This window comes from Oncorhynchus keta, chromosome 17 (assembly GCF_023373465.1).
Source record: "Oncorhynchus keta strain PuntledgeMale-10-30-2019 chromosome 17, Oket_V2, whole genome shotgun sequence".
NCBI classification, from domain to species: domain Eukaryota; kingdom Metazoa; phylum Chordata; class Actinopteri; order Salmoniformes; family Salmonidae; genus Oncorhynchus; species Oncorhynchus keta.
The window spans coordinates 39,854,877-39,874,927 of record NC_068437.1 but is presented as its reverse complement, the minus strand read 5'-3'; the positions used below and the strand labels follow the sequence as shown (position 1 = coordinate 39,874,927).

The window sequence follows — 20,051 nt, the reverse complement described above, 5'->3', positions numbered from 1 at the left end:
CACATATATCGCTCTGCACTACCTCCAGACACCGACTCCAACCAGACTCGCACAGCCTCATGACGGGCGGATGTGTTGGCGGGGGCTACATTTAAAACAAACATGGTTGGGACAGGATATTAACAGAACAGACACATGGGAAATGAATAACAGAACAAAGCCAAACCAAATGAACAGACAGAATAAACAAAAGGGATAAATAAAGGAAGGAACCCGAGGTGTCATTGGTGACCTTTGATCTGACCAAGTGAAACCTGTCTCTCTGTCCATCGGTCACAACCCCAGACTCCTTAACGTCAACACTGAGACGCAACATAAATGCTCAACAAAAGAAAGCAGGACAATCAAAACCACAGATGATTATAGACAAGAGGTTGATTAGTGTGGAAGGGTTGGTCCTCCTGGCCCAGACACACACAGCAGTAGCCAGTCTGATGAGAGACACTGGTCCCCAACCGGGAGACCCACAGTCAGGGAGCAAAGGGGCTGGCCTGGGAAGTGTACCCAGGGATTAGCTCCACTTGGCTGGGTTACCTGTGGAGGAGGGCTGGGAGGCTGAGGCAGGAGGCCCCTCCGACAGCACGGAGACTCCTCTGATATTCTTAATGACTGTAGGATCCACAGACTGCAGCGCTTGCTGGATCTGCAGGTATCTGGCTGTATGGAGGTGTAGGGGGTGGACCGTATATCGTTGGTGTGTGTGGATTTGAGTTCCATATTGCATGAAGTGTAAGAGAGTCGTTGAGCAATGGGAGTAGGAACACCAAGGGAAACAGACAGGACAGAATGGGAAAAGAGAGGGATAAGAGAGAGAAGGTATAGAGGTGATTTTAGAACAGTAGGAGACAGTACGGTTGAAATATGATATACCACAGGAAGGAGATGGAGGCTGCATGCAATAGTGTCCTGGAACAACAGTAGCAGCTTTACAGTAAAATATTATAAATCAGAAAGACAACGTCTCTACCATGGTAAAACTGTTGACTGACTAAAAAAGGGACACTGTACATGTTCTTAGTAGAAGTGGATTATTACAAAAACAATGTTGCAAGAAAACAAGTTAATAGGAAGAACGTTAAGGGGTAGAATAAAACGGGTAGTGATATTTCAGCATGAGAATGTAAAACAGAGAATTAAAAATAACCGTCCTTCTCAGTCAAAATTCCACAATTCAAACATAACCATGCCAACCCAACACTGCAGGAGAACGCCTGGTAAAAAGAAACAAACCCAACACAAGAGTTAATGAATGAGAATGTCCCTTCACTCGTCGTTAAGTGTGCAAACCCCATCAGCAGGCAGTGGTGCTACCTTTAAATGTAACTGTATCCTCTTCATCTTTGAGGTTCTCCAGCCATACACCTGACTGGAGCTCCCTCTCCCACGGGCAGTACTCCCCCTCTGCCATTAGGGGGAGACATGCCCCACAACAGACAGACAGGCAGACAGGCAGACAGAGAGACAGAGAGAGGGGGGAGGAGACACAAAGAAGATGAGGAAAACAATGACTTCACAGTGACAGGTGAAAGAGGAATACTTTTCTTTAAAAAACTGATTTAGTGAGATAAGAGGACCAATAGTCAGAGTTAAGATGAAGACAGAATGTTCACATACAAATGAGGAAGACACCATAAGGAAAACATTGACACCAGTTTACTGTAGAACCCACTGACTGAGTGACTAGACAGGTCTGCTACATTCCAAATCGCACATAAAAAAATATATTAAAAAATTATGATATCAGTATCAGCACTCCAAACAGGACATCTGAAAACTGAACCCGTAGATAACGACATACAGTAGACACACTTTGTAAACTTTAAATTGTCTTACGTAATTTAAAAAAACAATTTTACCATCACTCGATTCCTCCTCATCGTCCTCTTCATCATCTTCCTCCTCCTCCACCTTTAGGTCTCTAACCATTTGAGCCCCGTACTCTCCCTCGGCCCCTGGGTCGCTGTCGGTCTTCAGCTTAGCATGGATCTCCACAGCCTCTTTCCAGGGTACCCCTCCCAGGTCTGAGGGGCTGGGGGGCTCCTGCTGCTCCTCCTCCTCATGGTCCTCATCCTCCTGGTCCTCCTCCTCCATGTCAGACTCAGAGCTGCTGTAGGAGTGCAAGAGAGGCAGATGTTAAAGCAGGCAGGGAAGGAGAGGATATATACACACACAAACACTTTCTGGCACCGTATATATCCAATAATTTACAAGCACTGACCATAACCATCACATGCCAGCATGCAATAGTAAATTATAATTTAAGCATCAGCCACAGTTTGTGTGCATTACAATACAAATCGGAGGGCATGTTGTCCGATCCTCTGGCAGTCTCTATGGGGGTGCCACAGGGTTCAATTCTCGGGCTGACTCTTTTCTCTGTATATATCAATGATATTGCTCTTGCTGCGGGCGATTCACTGATCCACCTCTACGCAGATGACACCATTCTGTATACTTCTGGCCCTTCCTTGGACACTGTGCGATCTAACCTCCAAACGAGCTTCAATGCCATACAACACTCCTTCCGTGGCCACCAACTGCTCTTAAACGCTAGTAAAACCAAATGCATGCTTTTAAACCGTTCGCTGCCTGCACCCGCACGACCGACTAGCATCACCACCCTGGATGGTTCCGACCTAGAATAGGTGTCTGGCTAGACTGTAAACTCTCCTTCCAGACTCATATCAAACATCTCCAATCTAAAATCAAATCTAGAGTCGGCTTTCTATTCCGCAACAAAGCCTCCTTCAGTCACGCCGCCAAACTTACCCTAGTAAAACTGACTATCCTACCGATCCTCGACTTCGGCGCTGTCATCTACAAAATAGCTTCCAATACTCTACTCAGGAAACGGGATGCAGTTTATCACAGTGCCCTCCGTTTTGTTACTAAAGCACCTTATACCACCCACCACTGCAACCTGTATGCTCTAGTCAATGGTCCTCGCTACATATTTGTCACCAGACCCACTGGCTCCAGGTCATCTACAAGTCCATGCTAGGTAAAGCTCCGCCTTATCTCAGTTCACTGGTCACGATGGCAACACCCACCCGTAGCACACGCTCCAGCAGGTGTATCTCACTGATCATCCCTGAAGCCAACACCTCATTTGGCCACCTTTCCTTCCAGTTCTCTGCTGCCTGTGACTGGAACGAATTGCAAAAATCGCTGAAGTTGGAGACTCATCTCCCTCACCAACTCACTAACTTTGAGATAGGGGGCGCTCTTAATTTTTGGATAAAAAACCTTCCCGTTTTAAACCAGATATTTTGTCACGAAAAGATGCTCGACTATGCATGTATTTGACAGCTTTGGAAAGAAAAAATCCTGACATTTCCAAAACTGCAAAGATATTATCTATGAGTGCCCCAGAACTAATGCTACAGGCGAAACCAAGATGAAGTTTCATTCAGGAAATGCCCCAGATTCTGAAGGCGCTGTGTTCCAATGTCTCCTTATATGGCTGTGAATGCGCCAGGAATGAGCCAGGAATGAGCCTGCCCTTTGTGTCGTTTCTCCAAGGTGTCTGCAGCATTGTGACGTATTTGTAGGCATATCATTGGAAGATTGACCATAAGAGACTACATTTACCAGGTGTCCGCCCGGTGTCCTGTGTCGAAATTATTGAGTAATCTTTAGGTCCATGCGCCGTTCCATTTCTTCAGAAGAGAAAGTCAACTGCCACGATGGATATGTGAAAAACACCTTGAGGATTGATTCTAAACATCGGTTTGCCATGTTTCTGTCAATATTATGAAGTTAATTTGGAAAAAAGTATGCGTTTTAATGACTTAATTTTAATTTTTTTTCTTACCCAAACGTGATGAAGAAAACGGAGCGATTTGTCAACACAAATAATATTTTTGTAAAAACTGAACATTTGCTATCTAACTGAGTCTCCTCATTGAAAACATCTGAAGTTCTTCAAAGGTAAATTATTTTATTTGAATGTTTTTCTGGTTTTTGTGAAAATGTTGCATGCTGAATGTCAGGCATAATCCTATGCTAGGCTATCAATACTGTTACACAAATGCTTGTTTTGCTATGGTTGAGAAGCATATTTTTTAAAATCTGAGATGACAGTGTTGTTAACAAAAGGCTAAGCTTGAGAGCAAATAGATTTATTTCATTTCATTTGCGATTTTCATGAATAGTTAACGTTGCGTTATGCTAATGAGCTTGCGGATAGATTTACACAATCCTGGATACAGGTTTTTTTTCGTAGCTAAACGTGACGCAGAAAACGGAGCGATTTGTCCTAAACAAATAATCTTTCAGGAAAAACTGAACATTTGCCATCTAACTGAGAGTCTCCTCATTGAAAACATCTGAAGTTCTTCAAAGGTAAATGATTTTATTTGAATGATTTTCTGTTTTTTGTGAAAATGTTGCCTGCTGAATGCTAACGCTAAATGCTATGCTAAATGCTACGCTAGCTATCAATACTGTTACACAAATGCTTGTTTTGCTATGGTTGAGAAGCATATTTTGAAAATCTGAGATGACAGTGTTGTTAACAAAAATCTAAAGCTTGAGAGCTAGCATATTGATTTCATTTCATTTGCGATTTTCATGATTAGTTAACGTTGCGTTATGGTAATGAGCTTGAGGCTGTATTCACGATTCCGGATCCGGGATGGCTTGTCGCAACAGGTTAAACATCTGCTATCTGAGCAAATCAAATCAAATTTTATTTGTCACATACACATGGTTAGCAGATGTTAATGCATGTGTAGCGAAATGCTTGTGCTTCTAGTTCCGACAATGCAGTGATAACCAACAAGTAATCTAACTAACAATTCCAAAACTACTGTCTTATACACAGTGTAAGGGGATAAAGAATATGTACATAAGGATATATGAATGAGTGATGGTACAGGGCAGCATACAGTAGATGGTATCGAGTACAGTATATACATATGAGATGAGTATGTAGACAAAGTAAACAAAGTGGCATAGTTAAAGTGGCTAGTGATACATGTATTACATAAGGATGCAGTCGATATAGAGTACAGTATATACGTATGCATATGAGATGAATAATGTAGGGTAAGTAACATTATATAAGGTAGCATTGTTTAAAGTGGCTAGTGATATATTTACATCATTTCCCATCAATTCCCATTATTAAAGTGGCTGGAGTTGGGTCAGTGTCAATGTCAGTGTGTTGGCAGCAGCCACTCAATGTTAGTGGTGGCTGTTTAACAGTCTGATGGCCTTGAGATAGAAGCTGTTTTTCAGTCTCTCGGTCCCAGCTTTGATGCACCTGTACTGACCTCGCCTTCTGGATGATAGCGGGGTGAACAGGCAGTGGCTCGGGTGGTTGATGTCCTTGATGATCTTTATGGCCTTCCTGTAACATCGGGTGGTGTAGGTGTACAGGAGGGCAGGTAGTTTGCCCCCGGTGATGCGTTGTGGAGACCTCACTACCCTCTGGAGAGCCTTACGGTTGAGGGCGGAGCAGTTGCCGTACCAGGCGGTGATACAGCCCGCCAGGATGCTCTCGATTGTGCATCTGTAGAAGTTTGTGAGTGCTTTTGGTGACAAGCCAAATTTCTTCAGCCTCCTGAGGTTGAAGAGGCGCTGCTGCGCCTTCTTCACGACGCTGTCAGTGTGAGTGGACCAATTCAGTTTGTCTGTGATGTGTATGCCGAGGAACTTAAAACTCAGCAGCGAACCTATCGCTGCAGCTGTACATAGTCCATCGGTAAATAGCCCACCCAATTTACCTACCTCATCCCCATACTGTTTTTATTTATTTACTTTTCTGCTCTTTTGCACACCAGTATCTCTACCTGCACATGACCATCTGATCATTTATCACTCCAGTGTTAATCTGCTAAATTGTAATTATTCACCTACCTCCTCATACCTTTTGCACACAATGTATATACTCTTTTCTTTCTTTTTCTACTGTGTTATTGACTTGTTTATTGTTTACTCCATGTGTAACTCTGTGTTGTCTGTTCACACGGCTATGCTTTATCGTGGCCAGGTCGCAGTTGTAAATGAGAACTTGTTCTCAACTAGCCTACCTGGTTAAATAAAGGTGAAATAAAATAAAACATAGGCCTAAACTGGTGAGATTCAACAGTTGCTCCCACTAGCCATGCCCTCGCAGAGCTGACTGTCCCTCTGTCTTACCTGGAGCCCAGCTCTGCGTGTTTGTCCTTGTCCAGCACGCTGCTCAGGTTGTGTTCAGCCAGCGTCTCCTCGGGCACCTCCTCCAGATCTTCCTCCCGCTGTAGAGAGAGACTGTAGTTCTCCAGCTCAATGCGCTCCGGCGTGCCCCGCAGACGCTTAGGCAGGCTGGGCTCCTGCAGCCCGTTGACCTCTGGGACTGGGGTGGATCGTGGAGGGGCGAGGGCGGACGGTTGTCGGGGGAAAGAAAACAAGACAGGCTTTCTAAGAATCAGATGGGTAGCATGATTGAGAAGAGGATCTGGAGGGATACAGCAGTGCAAGAGCCATGCAAGGTGTAGACACTAGGCAGGCTGGGAATCATTCAAACTGGGGCTATCCTTATCGCCAAGTACAGTATACCAGTATACTGTACCTACTGTGTAACATTCTAGCAACCACATCTTTCCATAATCACGTTTCCATCTATGTTTCTTCCATGACTATAGTTGAGCACTAATTTTGTATCACTAATTTTGTATGAACTGATGTGTGTCATGTTTGCGCCATTGTTGTTTGTATAAACATTTCTTTAGATTCTAGGACAAACAGACAAAACCACACAGTCATTCTAATAATTTATTGCATTCATTGTTTTTCCTACAGTAGCTCACAAATATAAAATATTTATTATAGACATTATAATATATATGTATTATATAACATAAGGCTGGTACTACTTTGCCTTTTTGCCCATCCTTCCTAGCAAGTCGTAAAACTGAGAGTCTAATTTTAGGGATGGTCAACTAGTGTCCCAAATCAGTACCCTGTTGTAGTAAACATGGTCAATTTACCGACTGGGGGGCCCACATTGACTTTGTTTTCACTTTCACGCAGATATCATATTAATATGGCATTAGTCAGGGAAAATGCATTGAATTGCAGTAAATTAGCTTAAAAACAGCTAACATTTCTCTCTACTCCATGACAAAATGTGTAGAATTGCAGGATGGATATGGATGTGGGTACGCAGACCTGGATCGCATTCCCTCATGATGAGTTCAGATGTGGCTCCAACCCCCATCAAAGTTGCCCATTCCTGGTCTAGTAGAATCAGTCCAAATTTTGCGATGAGATTACCTACTTGCATAGGGCACGGCAACACTTAAAAATGTGTTCTTTAAAATGATACATTTAGCTTAAAATAAGTTGAGAGAAACTTACCAACAGAAAATGTGTTGTAAGCAATGGCCGCATGCAACCCTCACTAAAGCATGGTTTGGTGAGGCAGAGTGTGATATTTCATTTGTTTTCATGCGATGGTGCATGTGGTGACAGTTTGTCAGATTAGTGAAACTGAAGAATGCAGAACTCTAGTATCACAGAGGGACATTTAGAAGTCAATAGAGCCTGCATCACATCATGAGACAATAGATTCATGAGCCAATGAATCCTATTCTACTAACCTCAGTTTTAAAGATGATAGGGATGACCACAGGTTAGCATGTGTTATGAAATTATCAATGTTAGCCATTAATAGAAATCATATAAACAAAATGATGGGGACACCCTTTAAATAAGTGGATTTGGCTATTTGGCTATTTCAGCCACACCCGTTGCTGACAAGTATATAAAATCGAGCGCATGGCCATGCAATCTCCATAGCCAAACATTGTCAGTAGAATGGCATTACTGAAGAGCTCAGTGACTTTCAATGTGGCACCGTCATAGGATGTCACCTTTCCTACAAGTCAGTTGGTCAAAAATGTACGCCTTTATTTAATCGTTATTTAACTAGGCAAGTCAGTTAAGAACACATTCTTATTTTCAATGACGGCCTAGGAACGAGGCAGAATGACAAATTTTATTATTTTATTATTACAAATTAATCGGTATCGGCTTTTTTTGGTCCCCCAATAAATCGGTATCGGCGTTGAAAAAAATCATAATCGGTCGACCTCTAGTGGAGACTATTAGCAGTAAAGTGGGGACCAACTCCGTATTAAATGTACATGATTTTGGAGTGATGTTTGACGAGCAGGTGAACACATAATCTTGTAGTGTATACATCATGTTTGCGGCCTGCTTCTATCTTATTACCAAGTATAAAAATGTTCTAGTAGTTGTGGGATTATACCTTATACTTACCTTAAATCTAATACTAGTCTAGCAGGCCTACAGATTTCTTAATAAAGTAATCTAAGCTACAAACTTCACACTAGATAATTAGCCGTACATTAGATACATCAACCTACACGTTTCATCTGTAGAATCTATATAGTATATGCAAGATAAATGCAGCATTTAGCAAAAGCAGTGTATGTGTTAGAATGCAAAGAGGGATGCAGGAAGACAGACAGGACACCCACTGACGGTACAGTTAGAGATGAGGGGCAGGGTGGCTTTCAATGGACCAATCACAAGCCCTGTTTCAAGCACTAGCTGTCAGCTCCAGGCTACTCTGATAGGAGGGTGAAAAGGTAAAGCTTACAAAGAACCAATCATAAGCAGTGATACAGGCACGCTCTACTGAGAAGGTCAAATAGGACAAGGTAAAACTAAGGAAGTCAGAGAGCACTACAGGTTACAATCATAATAGAGTTGGGCCTTCAATTAAAGTACAGGCAGGCAAAAGAGCACATTTGTTGAGTAATAAAATATAAATATTACATTTAATGTACAACTATTAATCAATTCAACAGGTTACTGTTAAATTACTTAATAACAGTGAGAAAAGGTAAGTAATTACAGTATAATTAAGTCTTACAAACCCACAGAAGCGAACAGTGAAGGCTCATCATTTTGCCTGACTGTTATTTTAATTTCCCAGCTGAGAGAGATCGAAGAAGATGCACCATTCGTTTAAAATGTAGCTGCCAGCATGGGCTACTATATTGACCAAAAGGGGAGGGAATGCTGCATCTTCAAGAAAAAACCAACACACCACAAGCACAGAATCACAGAAATAACATCAATAGGACAGCAAGCTATACGAAAGAGGAATAGAGGACGCTAGCTAACATTCACTCAGAGTCATTAGTTGTGAAGTAAAGCCACAGAGGTGATATAAGGCGAGGGGGATACAGTATGTTCTATGGGTACTGTAGTACATCATGCTACAGGTCATGCTAGGAGATTGAGCAAGGCGTTGAGGGTGAAACAGCAGAAGAGGTAGATACAGTAGGTATACAGAAGCTGAGAGTTGAGAGAGTTTAGCTCCACCTGGTGGTAAGTCCAGGAGAGGGTGCAGCGGAGGGTGCGCAGGGGCCCCTCCCCCAACCATCGAGCCCGGGCCAGTGAGGCCAGGCGGGGCAGTGGTACCACAGCTAGAGGTGAGGAAAGTGGGCTAGTGGGGGTACCTGAGGTATGGCGCTCAGCGGGAGACAGGGATGCCATCTCCCCCCTCCCGGAGGAGTCCACGGTGACCATGACGGGCAAGGACGCCTGGTTGTCCTGAAGACAGGGGTGGAGGGGGTCAATACACACCCTATACTTCCTGATTGTCCGACATGACAGATCCAGTGTGTGTGTGGGGGGGGAGAGGATGGGTCAGTAGTACCTTTGTATTGAGCAGAGCAGAGGTCGGTGCTGGCCTCTTCCTCTGAGCCTGACCAGACAAGCGGTAACAGTAGTGCGGCTTGCAGTAAAACTTCCCTGCAGGAGACAAAAACAGAGAAATATCAAATCAGCGCAAAACAAAAACACCTTTCCAGATCAGCCTGCATTCGGAAAAAGCATCTGTGTGTATTAGACTATGCTGTTCATAGATAGGGAGGGAAGGAGGACAATAATAGTGTCTAAGTTCCCAGTGGGCATTCTGGAGTCTGCTCTACCAGTGGGATGACTGGGATCACAAACTAAACAGGGAGAAACAGCCACTCCCTCATTGCTAACAATCTTCTACTTGTTCAATTAGCACAACAGAGACCTTAACACCCATAGAGAAAAGGGAATGACATCACAAGACTGGAGCAGGCTCTATGAGGATAATGCAGGACAATCTGATAACACCTACTGTAACCACAAGGACAAGGCTTTGTATAATTGACCTGCTAACAGTACATGTATGTCTACCTATGAGTAGGCCAACATTTCAGTCAGCACTTTCTACAGTATCATAAAATTCTCAAATGATCCCTGCTGGTCATCTATAAATATTTGAACATCTTGAAGAACAATCTGGTCTTAATGGTCATGTACTCTTATAATCTCCACATGGCACAGCCAGCAGAGGACTGGCCACCCTTCAGAGCCTGGTTCCTCTCCAGGCTTCTTCCTAGGTTCCTGCCTTTCTAGGGAGTTTTTCCTTGCCACAGTGCTTCTACATATGAATAGATTGCTGTTTGGGGTTTAAGGCTGGGTTTCTGTACAGCACTATGTATCATCTGCTGATGTAAAGAGGGATTTCTAAATACATCTGATATATCTGATCGAGTGTCAGTAATGTCTGTGCCCTGGTTGAATTTGGTCAAGACAAAACAAAGTGACTGTCATTCAGTGGGGTGTTCTTGTTCACACGCAGTGAACAATGAGAGCCGGAATTCTTACTGGTTGGTAGGTGACCAAATACTTATGTCATGCAATAAAATGAAAATTAATTACTTAAAAAATCATACAATGTGATTTTCTGGATTTATGTTTTAGATTCCATCTCTCACAGTTGAAGTGTACCTATGATAAAAATTACAGACCTCTACATGCTTTGTAAGTAGGAAAACCTGCCAAATTGGCAGTGTATCAAAAACTTGTTCTCCCCACTGTATCAACAGCGTATGCAAGCTAGATCTGTTCACATGTAACAAACAGATCTGGGACCAGCTTACGCTGAAAAGCACACTACATTATGATCATTGCGAGTGGTCTAAAGACGCATCTAGGGAGCACGTACCATCCTCCACATCGAAGGCGTAGGATGACAATCTAAGCGTCGTTCCGCAGTAGTCACACTTGAAGCAGCTACGGTGGAAGAACTTGCCCTCAGCACTCAGCCGCTCCATCACGTACACACGCTTCCGGCAGAAGAAGCACACGTCACTGCCCCCGATGTTCTGGGGAAACTCCTTCCTCAGGGAACCCTGAAGTGGAAGAGGGGGAAAGGAGATTAGATCAGGGCCAGGGGAGAGGTGCAGAGCGATGGAGAGAGAGGGTAGGTATTTCCATGGAGCCCCAGCTTCACAACTTAGTGGGAGAATCAAACAGAGAGAATAATGGGATCAACTGTTCCATTGATATCAAACCATTCACAACCTAGTAGGTCATAACGTGGGCCACTAAAACAAAAGAAGTTTGCATTGTCAGAAACACCTGAGATTATAGCACATTTTGGATACCACAGCAAACACACGGTCAAAATGTTCCACATACACACACAGAACACTGGTCACAGAGTTAGTTTCTAAGAAACACACAATTACAAATCGTTCTCTAGAACTAGCAGGAAGTCCTAGTTACACTCATTATCCCCAAACACCACAGCTGCATTCGCAAGCTGGAGTCACTTCACTCTTGGGTCTACAACGACACCATTGGCTCTTACCAATTCCACCAATTCCCTCTCGTCAAGTAAGGGCTTGGGTTCCTCCTGAGGTTGAAGCTGATTGGCTATCTGATCAGCCAATAAGCTTACTCCCCCTGTGTACATCTTTAAATATCTCTATTGACGACAGAGAAAGAAAGAAAGGACGGTAGGATGAGAGAAAGAGACATGGAGGAAAAATAAATACATGCAAAGGAATATGATAGGTAAGGCACTAAAGAGCACTGGAAAATAACTGACATCATGAGAGGGAAATGAAGCCATGTTAGGTTGATCAAGCGTGTAGATGTGTCGGCTCACCAATCCAATGAACTGCTTTGAATTAGTGTTTTCAAATATGTGCAATCCTGCATAAAACTCTCGAACCCTAAAACACTAATAAAGCCATGAGCCACACCACCACATGCAGTGTCTGACAGAAAGGGTGCTTGCAGTTTAACCATTACAACACCAGGGATGTCTACACACCATTACTTAAATGAGGAGCAACAGCTGTTGACTAGTATGCATTCCTGTATGCATTGTCCACATGCTTGTTAGGACACACATGTGATTGAACTGATTTCCAATATCAAAGGACAGGCAGTGAGAGTTACTTGTCCCATCTCCCAGAGGCAATGAGTGTGTTCGAGTCAGCCCCACTGCAGATCTCCTCAGGAGGGAGAGGGTACCTGTCTGAGCGTTTCAGGGGAGGAGAGGGGACTCTCTGGGCTATGGCTGCGTGACAGGTGCCACTGTTCTATAAAGAAACGTGAGCGCTTTCTCTTAGGCTCCAGGGGAAAGAAAGAAAAGAGAGGACAATTAAGGCAGGAGGACTTGGCATGAGAACAAAGAGAATAGGCAAAGATGCAAGACAAGCTGATATGGAAAACCCTTGGCAGGGTCATATTCTAATTCTACATAACAAGAATGACAGATACTGAGTAAACAATAGGATTAATGGCAGTGTTTTATTTATAGTTTTATTACTCGATCTGACATTAATGACATCTTGTAAAGTAACTAAGGAGATCAGAGATCAGGTCAGTTCTTTTGGTAAAGTCCTCAACTTTGAATCCAGGCCAAGGCTATTGAGTGGTGTGTATCACCTGTGGCTTTGTCGGCTTGCTTTGAAACTGCGAGGCAAGCTGCTCAGCCCTTTCCTGTATACTAAGGCTATGTAACAGCATTTGGTCATCAGAGCAAAGAAGCTCTAGCTCCTGCAGAAGAACACATTATCAAATTACAAAGAACAGAATAGGACTGGTAAGGAAGAATTTAGCCAATGCGCAAAGCATGCCATGCTCCACACAAAATCCATATTATTTAACATTTATTTACCCAGGAAAGACCATTAAGGTTAGAAACCTCTTTTGCGAGAGCAACCTGATTGATCGTGATAGAGGTTTTAGCCTTGTGTGCTAGGCTATTTGTGCTTGCTTTAGTTGTTTAAGTGATTTTTATGTGACAGGTTAATCATATGCATACTAACAAGGGTGCCCTGATGGCTGTGCCTTGACATAACTGATCCACTATTAGCAGAGTCACTACTCATTTATGGTGTACTTGTAAATGCTGCATTGTTGCAAAGCCAATTTCGATTTGCCATGCAGTAGAAAAACAGGGGCAAATTCAGCTTTGGTCAGCTATTGAGGTTACTGGTTAACAGGGTGGTTACTAGTAGCCTAGCAGTTAAGAGCGTTGGACCAGTAACCAAAAGGTTTCTGGTTCAAATCCTTGAGATGACTAGGTTAAAACATCAGTTGATGTCCCCTTGAACAAGACACTTAACCCTAATTGCTCCTGTAAGTTTCTCTGGATAAGAGTGTCTGCTAAATGACTCAAACGTAAAATGTAGCAGTCTGAGGAGAAATGTTATAATGCAGCTGTCCTTGATGGCAGTAGGTATATCTTATATAATTTAAAATCAAATCAATCTATCAAAATCAATCTAGTGAGTTTTCCAAGGAGCAGAGATGAGGTAATGTGTTAATGTAGTTCTCCCCAGAGAGGAGGGGCTACCTGTTCGAGCGTTTCAGGGGAGGAGAGGGGGCTACCTGTTCGAGCGTTTCAGGGGAGGAGAGGGGGCTACCTGTCTGAGCATTTCAGGGGAGGAGAGGGGCTACCTGTCTGAGCATTTCAGGGGAGGAGAGGGGCTACCTGTCTGAGCATTTCAGGGGAGGAGAGGGGGCTACCTGTCTGAGCATTTCAGGGGAGGAGAGGGGCTACCTGTCTGAGCATTTCAGGGGAGGAGAGGGGCTACCTGTCTGAGCATTTCAGGGGAGGAGAGGGGGCTACCTGTCTGAGCATTTCAGGGGAGGAGAGGGGGCTACCTGTCTGAGCATTTCAGGGGAGGAGAGGGGGCTACCTGTCTGAGCATTTCAGGGGAGGAGAGGGGGCTACCTGTCTGAGCATTTCAGGGGAGGAGAGGGGCTACCTGTCTGAGCATTTCAGGGGAGGAGAGGGGGCTACCTGTCTGAGCATTTCAGGGGAGGAGAGGGGGCTACCTGTCTGAGCATTTCAGGGGAGGAGAGGGGGCTACCTGTCTGAGCATTTCAGGGGAGGAGAGGGGGCTACCTGTCTGAGCATTTCAGGGGAGGAGAGGGGCTACCTGTCTGAGCGTTTCAGGGGAGGAGAGGGGCTACCTGTCTGAGCGTTTCAGGGGAGGAGAGGGGGCTCTCTGGGCTCTGGCTGTGAGACCGGTGCCACTGTTCTATAAAGAAACGTGAGGGCTTTTTCTTAGGCTCCAGGGGAAGGAGAGGACAGATAAATAATGTCGGACAGTTCAGAAAAGGCAACAGGACTGAGATTGATGACAATGAGGAATTCGCTCTTAGCTGGAGTACAGTAGTAAACCAACACCAAAGACAAGGCCAATCACTTACAGATAATGAATTGACTGATTATATACGGCTCTGTTTTTTCACACAACATGCCATGGTGTTCACCTTCGGTTTCTCAGGTTTACCCTTAAACTTCGCGACTAATCTCGCAGACCTCTCCTGAATGCTAGGGATGTGAATAGGCTCTGGCTCGTCAAGCTGCACGGGTTTCCATTTCTGCAGATTAAACCAAGGTAAGCATTGTGTGTGTTTACAGTCTGTGTGTCCCAAAACATGATAATACTGGTTTGATGCAGTTAGCTGGTATGGCTGGCTTGAGAATGAAATAACAGACCTCTATTGACAACCCACTCTTTCAGGGGGAGTTGGGATATTTAAAAAAAACGCATTTCAAATTCACACATGTATATTAATACACACTTGTACATGTGTCAAATAGGACAAATATAAGCACTCACCAAATTATGATTTACAAATTGCACACATATTATATTACAGTATTATATGATATATATAATACTGTATATGAGTCAGCATGCAAGCACTGCTATGGCGATAGAGATCAAACAATAGTGCCCAAACTAAACATATGAGACTAGCCTTGAAATACTGTATACTTACATACTGTAAGTCATCTGCTTACACTTTGTTGATTGTTCCAATCATATTCTGACCACAACAATCCCTTCCATCCCACACAAGCCGTAGAGCCACCCAGTCACACACACTATGCATGTGTTGTTAGTTCCCTGAGGGTTAGCACTGACCACAGGCCCATTCAACCATGGTTACCCTGTGTGTCAGAAGGGTCTGGTCCTGGGTAGTGACTTCCTCCTCCATCACAATGCTGAAGGACACCCAGACACTTCAAAACTGACAGCTCGGGCCATGTTTCTCCGCTCATAAACAAACCACAGCATGCCATGTACAGCATCAGATCTTTCACTGCAGAAAGTATGGCAACAAGGCCTACCTACGCGCTGGTCAGCCACAACACAAGAAACCCACTGACGAGAAGAACGGAAACGAAGACTAGATACAGTTCATTTTAGTTAGGTTGGAAGTCCTCAAATCAAATGTTATTGTCACATACACATGGTTAGCAGATGTTATTTCAAGTGTAGCAAAATGCTAACATCTAGGACGTTAATATAGGGAGGGGAAGAGTCACTACATTTAGCTTTCTACTTTGACGGCACAACTGGATAGCTTGTTCGTAAGGTAAGACAAGACCTGAGAGGATAGAGGTTAGATAAAGGATCAACAAGGCAGATGACAGGGGAGTGTGCCTGGTCTGGTATGGACTAGACTGGTCACCTGTAAATGAAGATAGAGTGAGGAGGTGGAGGAAGTGGAGGAAGAGGAGGAGAGCAGAATGGTTTTCTTAGGGCAGCTCCGTGAGCCACAGGTTGACTCTGTACTGCTTCTTGGCTTGAGAGTGGAGAGGAGGACAGGCCATCACTTGTCACTGGCGTGCACAATTCCTCCGTTCAACACGTGCACACACAGACACACAGCTCTGTACCCTTCAGGTGTCATATTGCCTCATCCAAATTCACTTTTGAATTCAGTGAGTCAAAAAACATTCACATATTAATATCAATTTAACTAATGATTCACATCCAATAGGCCAAAACAATAATCTGCTACAGTATCACCCTCACACTCATTCTGTAACTACCGCTGGCATTCGACCACACTACACACTCAAGCCAACACTGTTTCATCACACACAGCCACCCACTGGACGCATGTGAAAATTAAGGCAAATAAACCTAATTTCTTCACATTTACCAACTAATTAGTTTACAGTTAAGCAAGCATGAGAGAAATGTTTTTTTTATTTATTTTTTACAGCCACAAAAACATTTTGGGACACTCTTGTGAGTGAATTAGAAAAAACGAGAGGAATAGCATGATGAGAAAAGTATGAAATACTGTGGTGAGTGAGAGTATACTTATGTGTAGGGTTGCAAAATGTTTGGAACTTTCAATAAATACACTAGTTTTCTAGAAATCCTGGTTGGAGGAATCCTGATCTCCTGCTTATTACCTCCTGACTCCGGGAAATCATCCAACTGGGATTTCTGAAAAACCAGGGAATTTATTGAAAGTTCCAAACATTTTGCAACCCTACTTATATGAGTCTGAAGAGCTACTAAAACATGTACACTTATCAGTGAAAATGAAGTGTGTGGTATTGGAGAGCCTGTTCCTGGAGAGCTACCTACCCTCCTGAAGGTTTTCACTCAAACCCGTTATAACTAACCTGATTCATCTTATCAACCAGCTAATGATTAGAATGTGGTGCGGTAGATTAGGGTTGGACTGAACACCTACGGGAGGGTAGCTCTCCAGGAACAGGGCTGGAGAGCCCTGGTCTTTATGTTAATGGCTTAACGGTCTGTTAGCTAATTATTTCCACCAAAAATATTTTTCACGACAGACTATTTCCAACCAATTAGCTCAACTGCAGATTAGCTTTCATGGGTCAATCAAGCACAGCTCTGAACTGGCCATTTCACTTAGGGGCTCAAACTATTAGACATAGCATATTTAATTTAAAAAGGACTAAACAAAAAAACGACAAAGCAGCTTTGATGATTAGTGCACAAGCGAACTAAGCTAAAACTTTGATGATTAGCACAATGAAGCTAACTGAGCTAAGCTGAAGTGATAGCCTTTGTCTATCAAAGGAGGGGATGTTAGCTTGCTAGTAACTAGCTATGATAGCATGGTTAACTGGTTAGCTGGAGATGAGAGACCGACTAGTAGGCAGGGACTACTACAGCGTCAGACCAGCTAGCCATACCTGCTCCCCTCTGTTGGGTAGGGTCTGACACTTGAACATCTCCTTATAGCCAAAGCTGAGCTGCTCCTGCTGTTGGGTTTGCTTCTGAGACAACATGGCAGGGGAGGGAGGGATAGGGAGAGGGATACGCCACATGAGACAAGAGAGAACATGACATCACGTCACTCACTGTCTGGAACGAACAGCACCCACACACAGCTGGTTATTCTGACACCACACACATGGAACTACTGGTTTCATCACTCCACAGAAAATAAAGCCTGCTATGTCTAGGATGAATAACAGTTAACAATCTGCACACAAAGCAGCTTTCCCCATGTATACTACTGTAAAACACAGCAGAGAGACGGTTGGTTAGGGACATCCAGGGGTTAGACAAGGGTCTAGGGGAGGGAGGTGAAATGTCCACTCTTTACCTGTCTCCATGCAGGGACCAGAGCTAGGCAGACAGACTCCCTGGGGGGGTCCAGGGGGGCAGGAGGCAGGGGAGGGGGCTGTGCCACAAGAAGATCCAGATTGGGCAGAGAATCCCCCTTTGACCAGTGGAAGATGAGTGACAGTCAAAGTGGCCAATAAGAGACCAGGACAGAGTGAGCGCAACCAACCATGAGTCAAGGTCATGATCCATGATTGGAGGAGAGGAAGAAGAGAAAAATAGAGAGTGAAGTGAATCATCAGAAGACAGAGTTATGCTGGTTGGAAAACAAACTGGGAGCAAAAACTAAAAGTAACTTGTGTGTGTCATAAGAATAGCATGCTGTGTAATGTAATGTGACTACAAATGTAGGATGTTCATTAGATCAGTCTTATGTTACTGAGAATCTTCAAGCAAAGCAGGAAGTGCAAACCTGTAGTGTATTTAAGTTTTAAAAAGGCTTCTAAAGTTTGTAATTTCCACTAAATTTCAGACTTGATATGCCATAATGAAAAATGTTATCAACCCCTGCAAACATGTCCATTAATTATAATTCACATAATTTACATATCCTGTTGCTCCAGGATTATTTTCCTGCTGTAACAAACTGGCTCAAATTAAGATCCTACATCTGGACAATATGACATGCATTATTATTGTACAAACTGGAACTATCTTAGGTTTGTAATTTACTATAGACTTAAGAAAAATAATATGGACACTGTGGCAAAGACATAAGAATGTCATGCAAAGAGCTGAGGGTCAAAGAAGTGGTGAAAAGGTGAAGCCCCGTGGTTTGAAACACCCACACAGACACACTCCACTTTCAGTCCCAATTCAACACAGCAGCAGCAGAATCAAATTGAATATTACCACCAGTGGGACTCAACATAAGTAGGGCTTAGCGCCTATAAACCAACGTGTACTATACAGCCTCTTTGATGGGCCATGTGTAGCTGGTTATTATACGATTAGAAAAGATGACGACTCAACATTGATTTACCAATCATATTTCAGATTGTCCAAATCTGTGACCAAGAGAGAAACGCTTCTAGCATTCTGCTCTAGACCTGAGGCAGGCTACTTCTAACGTGTCATCAATTCAATTTACATCAACCGAGTCTTTTGTGTATCAAAGATTGTATCAGATTTCACAACAGCAAAACACACATCCCGAGCAGGAATTTTAGATATGGCACCACTTGGGAATGCTGCCTGTGAGTTGTCTTTCTATGTCAACAATAGTAGCTTGTGTTCCACTAGCCCACAGAGCCCCCCCACTGCTCCAGGCCTGCAGTATTGCCTCTCAGGGTGACTGTCCCAGGATCAGGTCTTGAGTTGGGTCTGTAAACCCATTTCTCCCCATTGTCTGGCTCCTTCGGGACTGTCACCACTATCATCCTACCAACTGTAAGCCGCCAGGCCCGGGCCATATCAGTACTAGCATTCTGGGCCCGTATTCACAAAGCATCTCAGCGTAGGAGTGCTGATGTAAGTCAGGTCCTCTGTAGCTTAGTTGGTAGAGCATGGCTCTTGCAATGCCAGGATAGTGGGCTCGAATCCTAGGACCACCTATTAGAGGTCGACCGATTAAATCGGAATGGCTGATTAATTAGGGCCAATTTCAAGTTTTCATAACAATCGGAAATCAGTGTTTGTTTTTGGGCACCGATTTGCCTAGATTTTCACCTTGTCAGCTCGGGGGATCCAATCTTGCAACCTTACAGTTAACTAGTCCAACACAATAACGACCTGCCTCTCTCTTGTTGCACTCCACAAGGAGACTGCCTGTTACGCAAATGCAGTAAGCCAAGGTAAGTTGCTAGCTAGCATTAAACTTATCTTATAAAAAATAATCAATCATAATCACTAGTTAACTACACATGGTTGATGATGTGTATAAAATATAAAAATAAAAATTACTAGATATTATCTAGTGTGTCCTGCGTTGCATATAATCTGACTGAGCATACAAGTATCTAAGTATCTGACTGAGCGGTGATAGGCAGAAGCAGGCACGTAAACATTCATTCAAACAGCACTTTCGTGCGTTTTGCCAGCACCTCTTCGTTGTGCGTCAAGCATTGCGCTGTTTATGATAACAAGCCTATCAACTCCTGAGATGAGTAACTGAAGTGAAATGACTAGCTAGTTAGCGCATGCTAATAGCGTTTCAAACGTCACTCGCTCTGAGCCTTCTAGAAGTTGTTCCCCTTGCTCTGCATGGGTAACGCTGCTTCGATGGTGGCTGTTGTCGTTGTGTTGCTGGTTCGAGCCCAGGGAGGAGCGAGGAGAGGGACAGAAGCTATACTGTTACACTGGCAATACTAAAGTGCCTATAAGAAC

General features: G+C 43.6%; 1 protein-coding gene across 16 annotated transcripts in view; it reads right to left on the bottom strand.

Annotated features, from left to right (window-relative positions):
• The window catches only part of LOC118372023 (protein-methionine sulfoxide oxidase mical3a-like), a 147,755-nt gene that overhangs the window by 37,539 nt on the left and 90,165 nt on the right, over positions 1 to 20,051 (bottom strand). For 4 of the 16 annotated variants that reach the window (XM_052466027.1, XM_052466028.1, XM_052466030.1 and 1 more), the window contains 15 exons: positions 17,707 to 17,823; positions 17,291 to 17,374; positions 15,796 to 15,909; positions 14,584 to 14,694; positions 12,745 to 12,855; positions 12,328 to 12,426; positions 11,657 to 11,773; positions 11,009 to 11,195; positions 9,680 to 9,774; positions 9,480 to 9,573; positions 6,145 to 6,340; positions 1,857 to 2,107; positions 1,312 to 1,401; positions 535 to 657; positions 23 to 85 (listed from right to left, as the gene is read on the bottom strand). In XM_052466027.1, coding sequence (XP_052321987.1) covers positions 23 to 85; positions 535 to 657; positions 1,312 to 1,401; positions 1,857 to 2,107; positions 6,145 to 6,340; positions 9,480 to 9,573; positions 9,680 to 9,774; positions 11,009 to 11,195; positions 11,657 to 11,773; positions 12,328 to 12,426; positions 12,745 to 12,855; positions 14,584 to 14,694; positions 15,796 to 15,909; positions 17,291 to 17,374; positions 17,707 to 17,823 — 1,852 coding nt within the window. The remainder of the gene's footprint in view (positions 1 to 22; positions 86 to 534; positions 658 to 1,311; positions 1,402 to 1,856; positions 2,108 to 6,144; positions 6,341 to 9,479; positions 9,574 to 9,679; positions 9,775 to 11,008; positions 11,196 to 11,656; positions 11,774 to 12,327; positions 12,427 to 12,744; positions 12,856 to 14,583; positions 14,695 to 15,795; positions 15,910 to 17,290; positions 17,375 to 17,706; positions 17,824 to 20,051) is intronic. The other 12 variants (XM_052466035.1, XM_035757743.2, XM_035757745.2 and 9 more) reach the window with 6 other exon arrangements.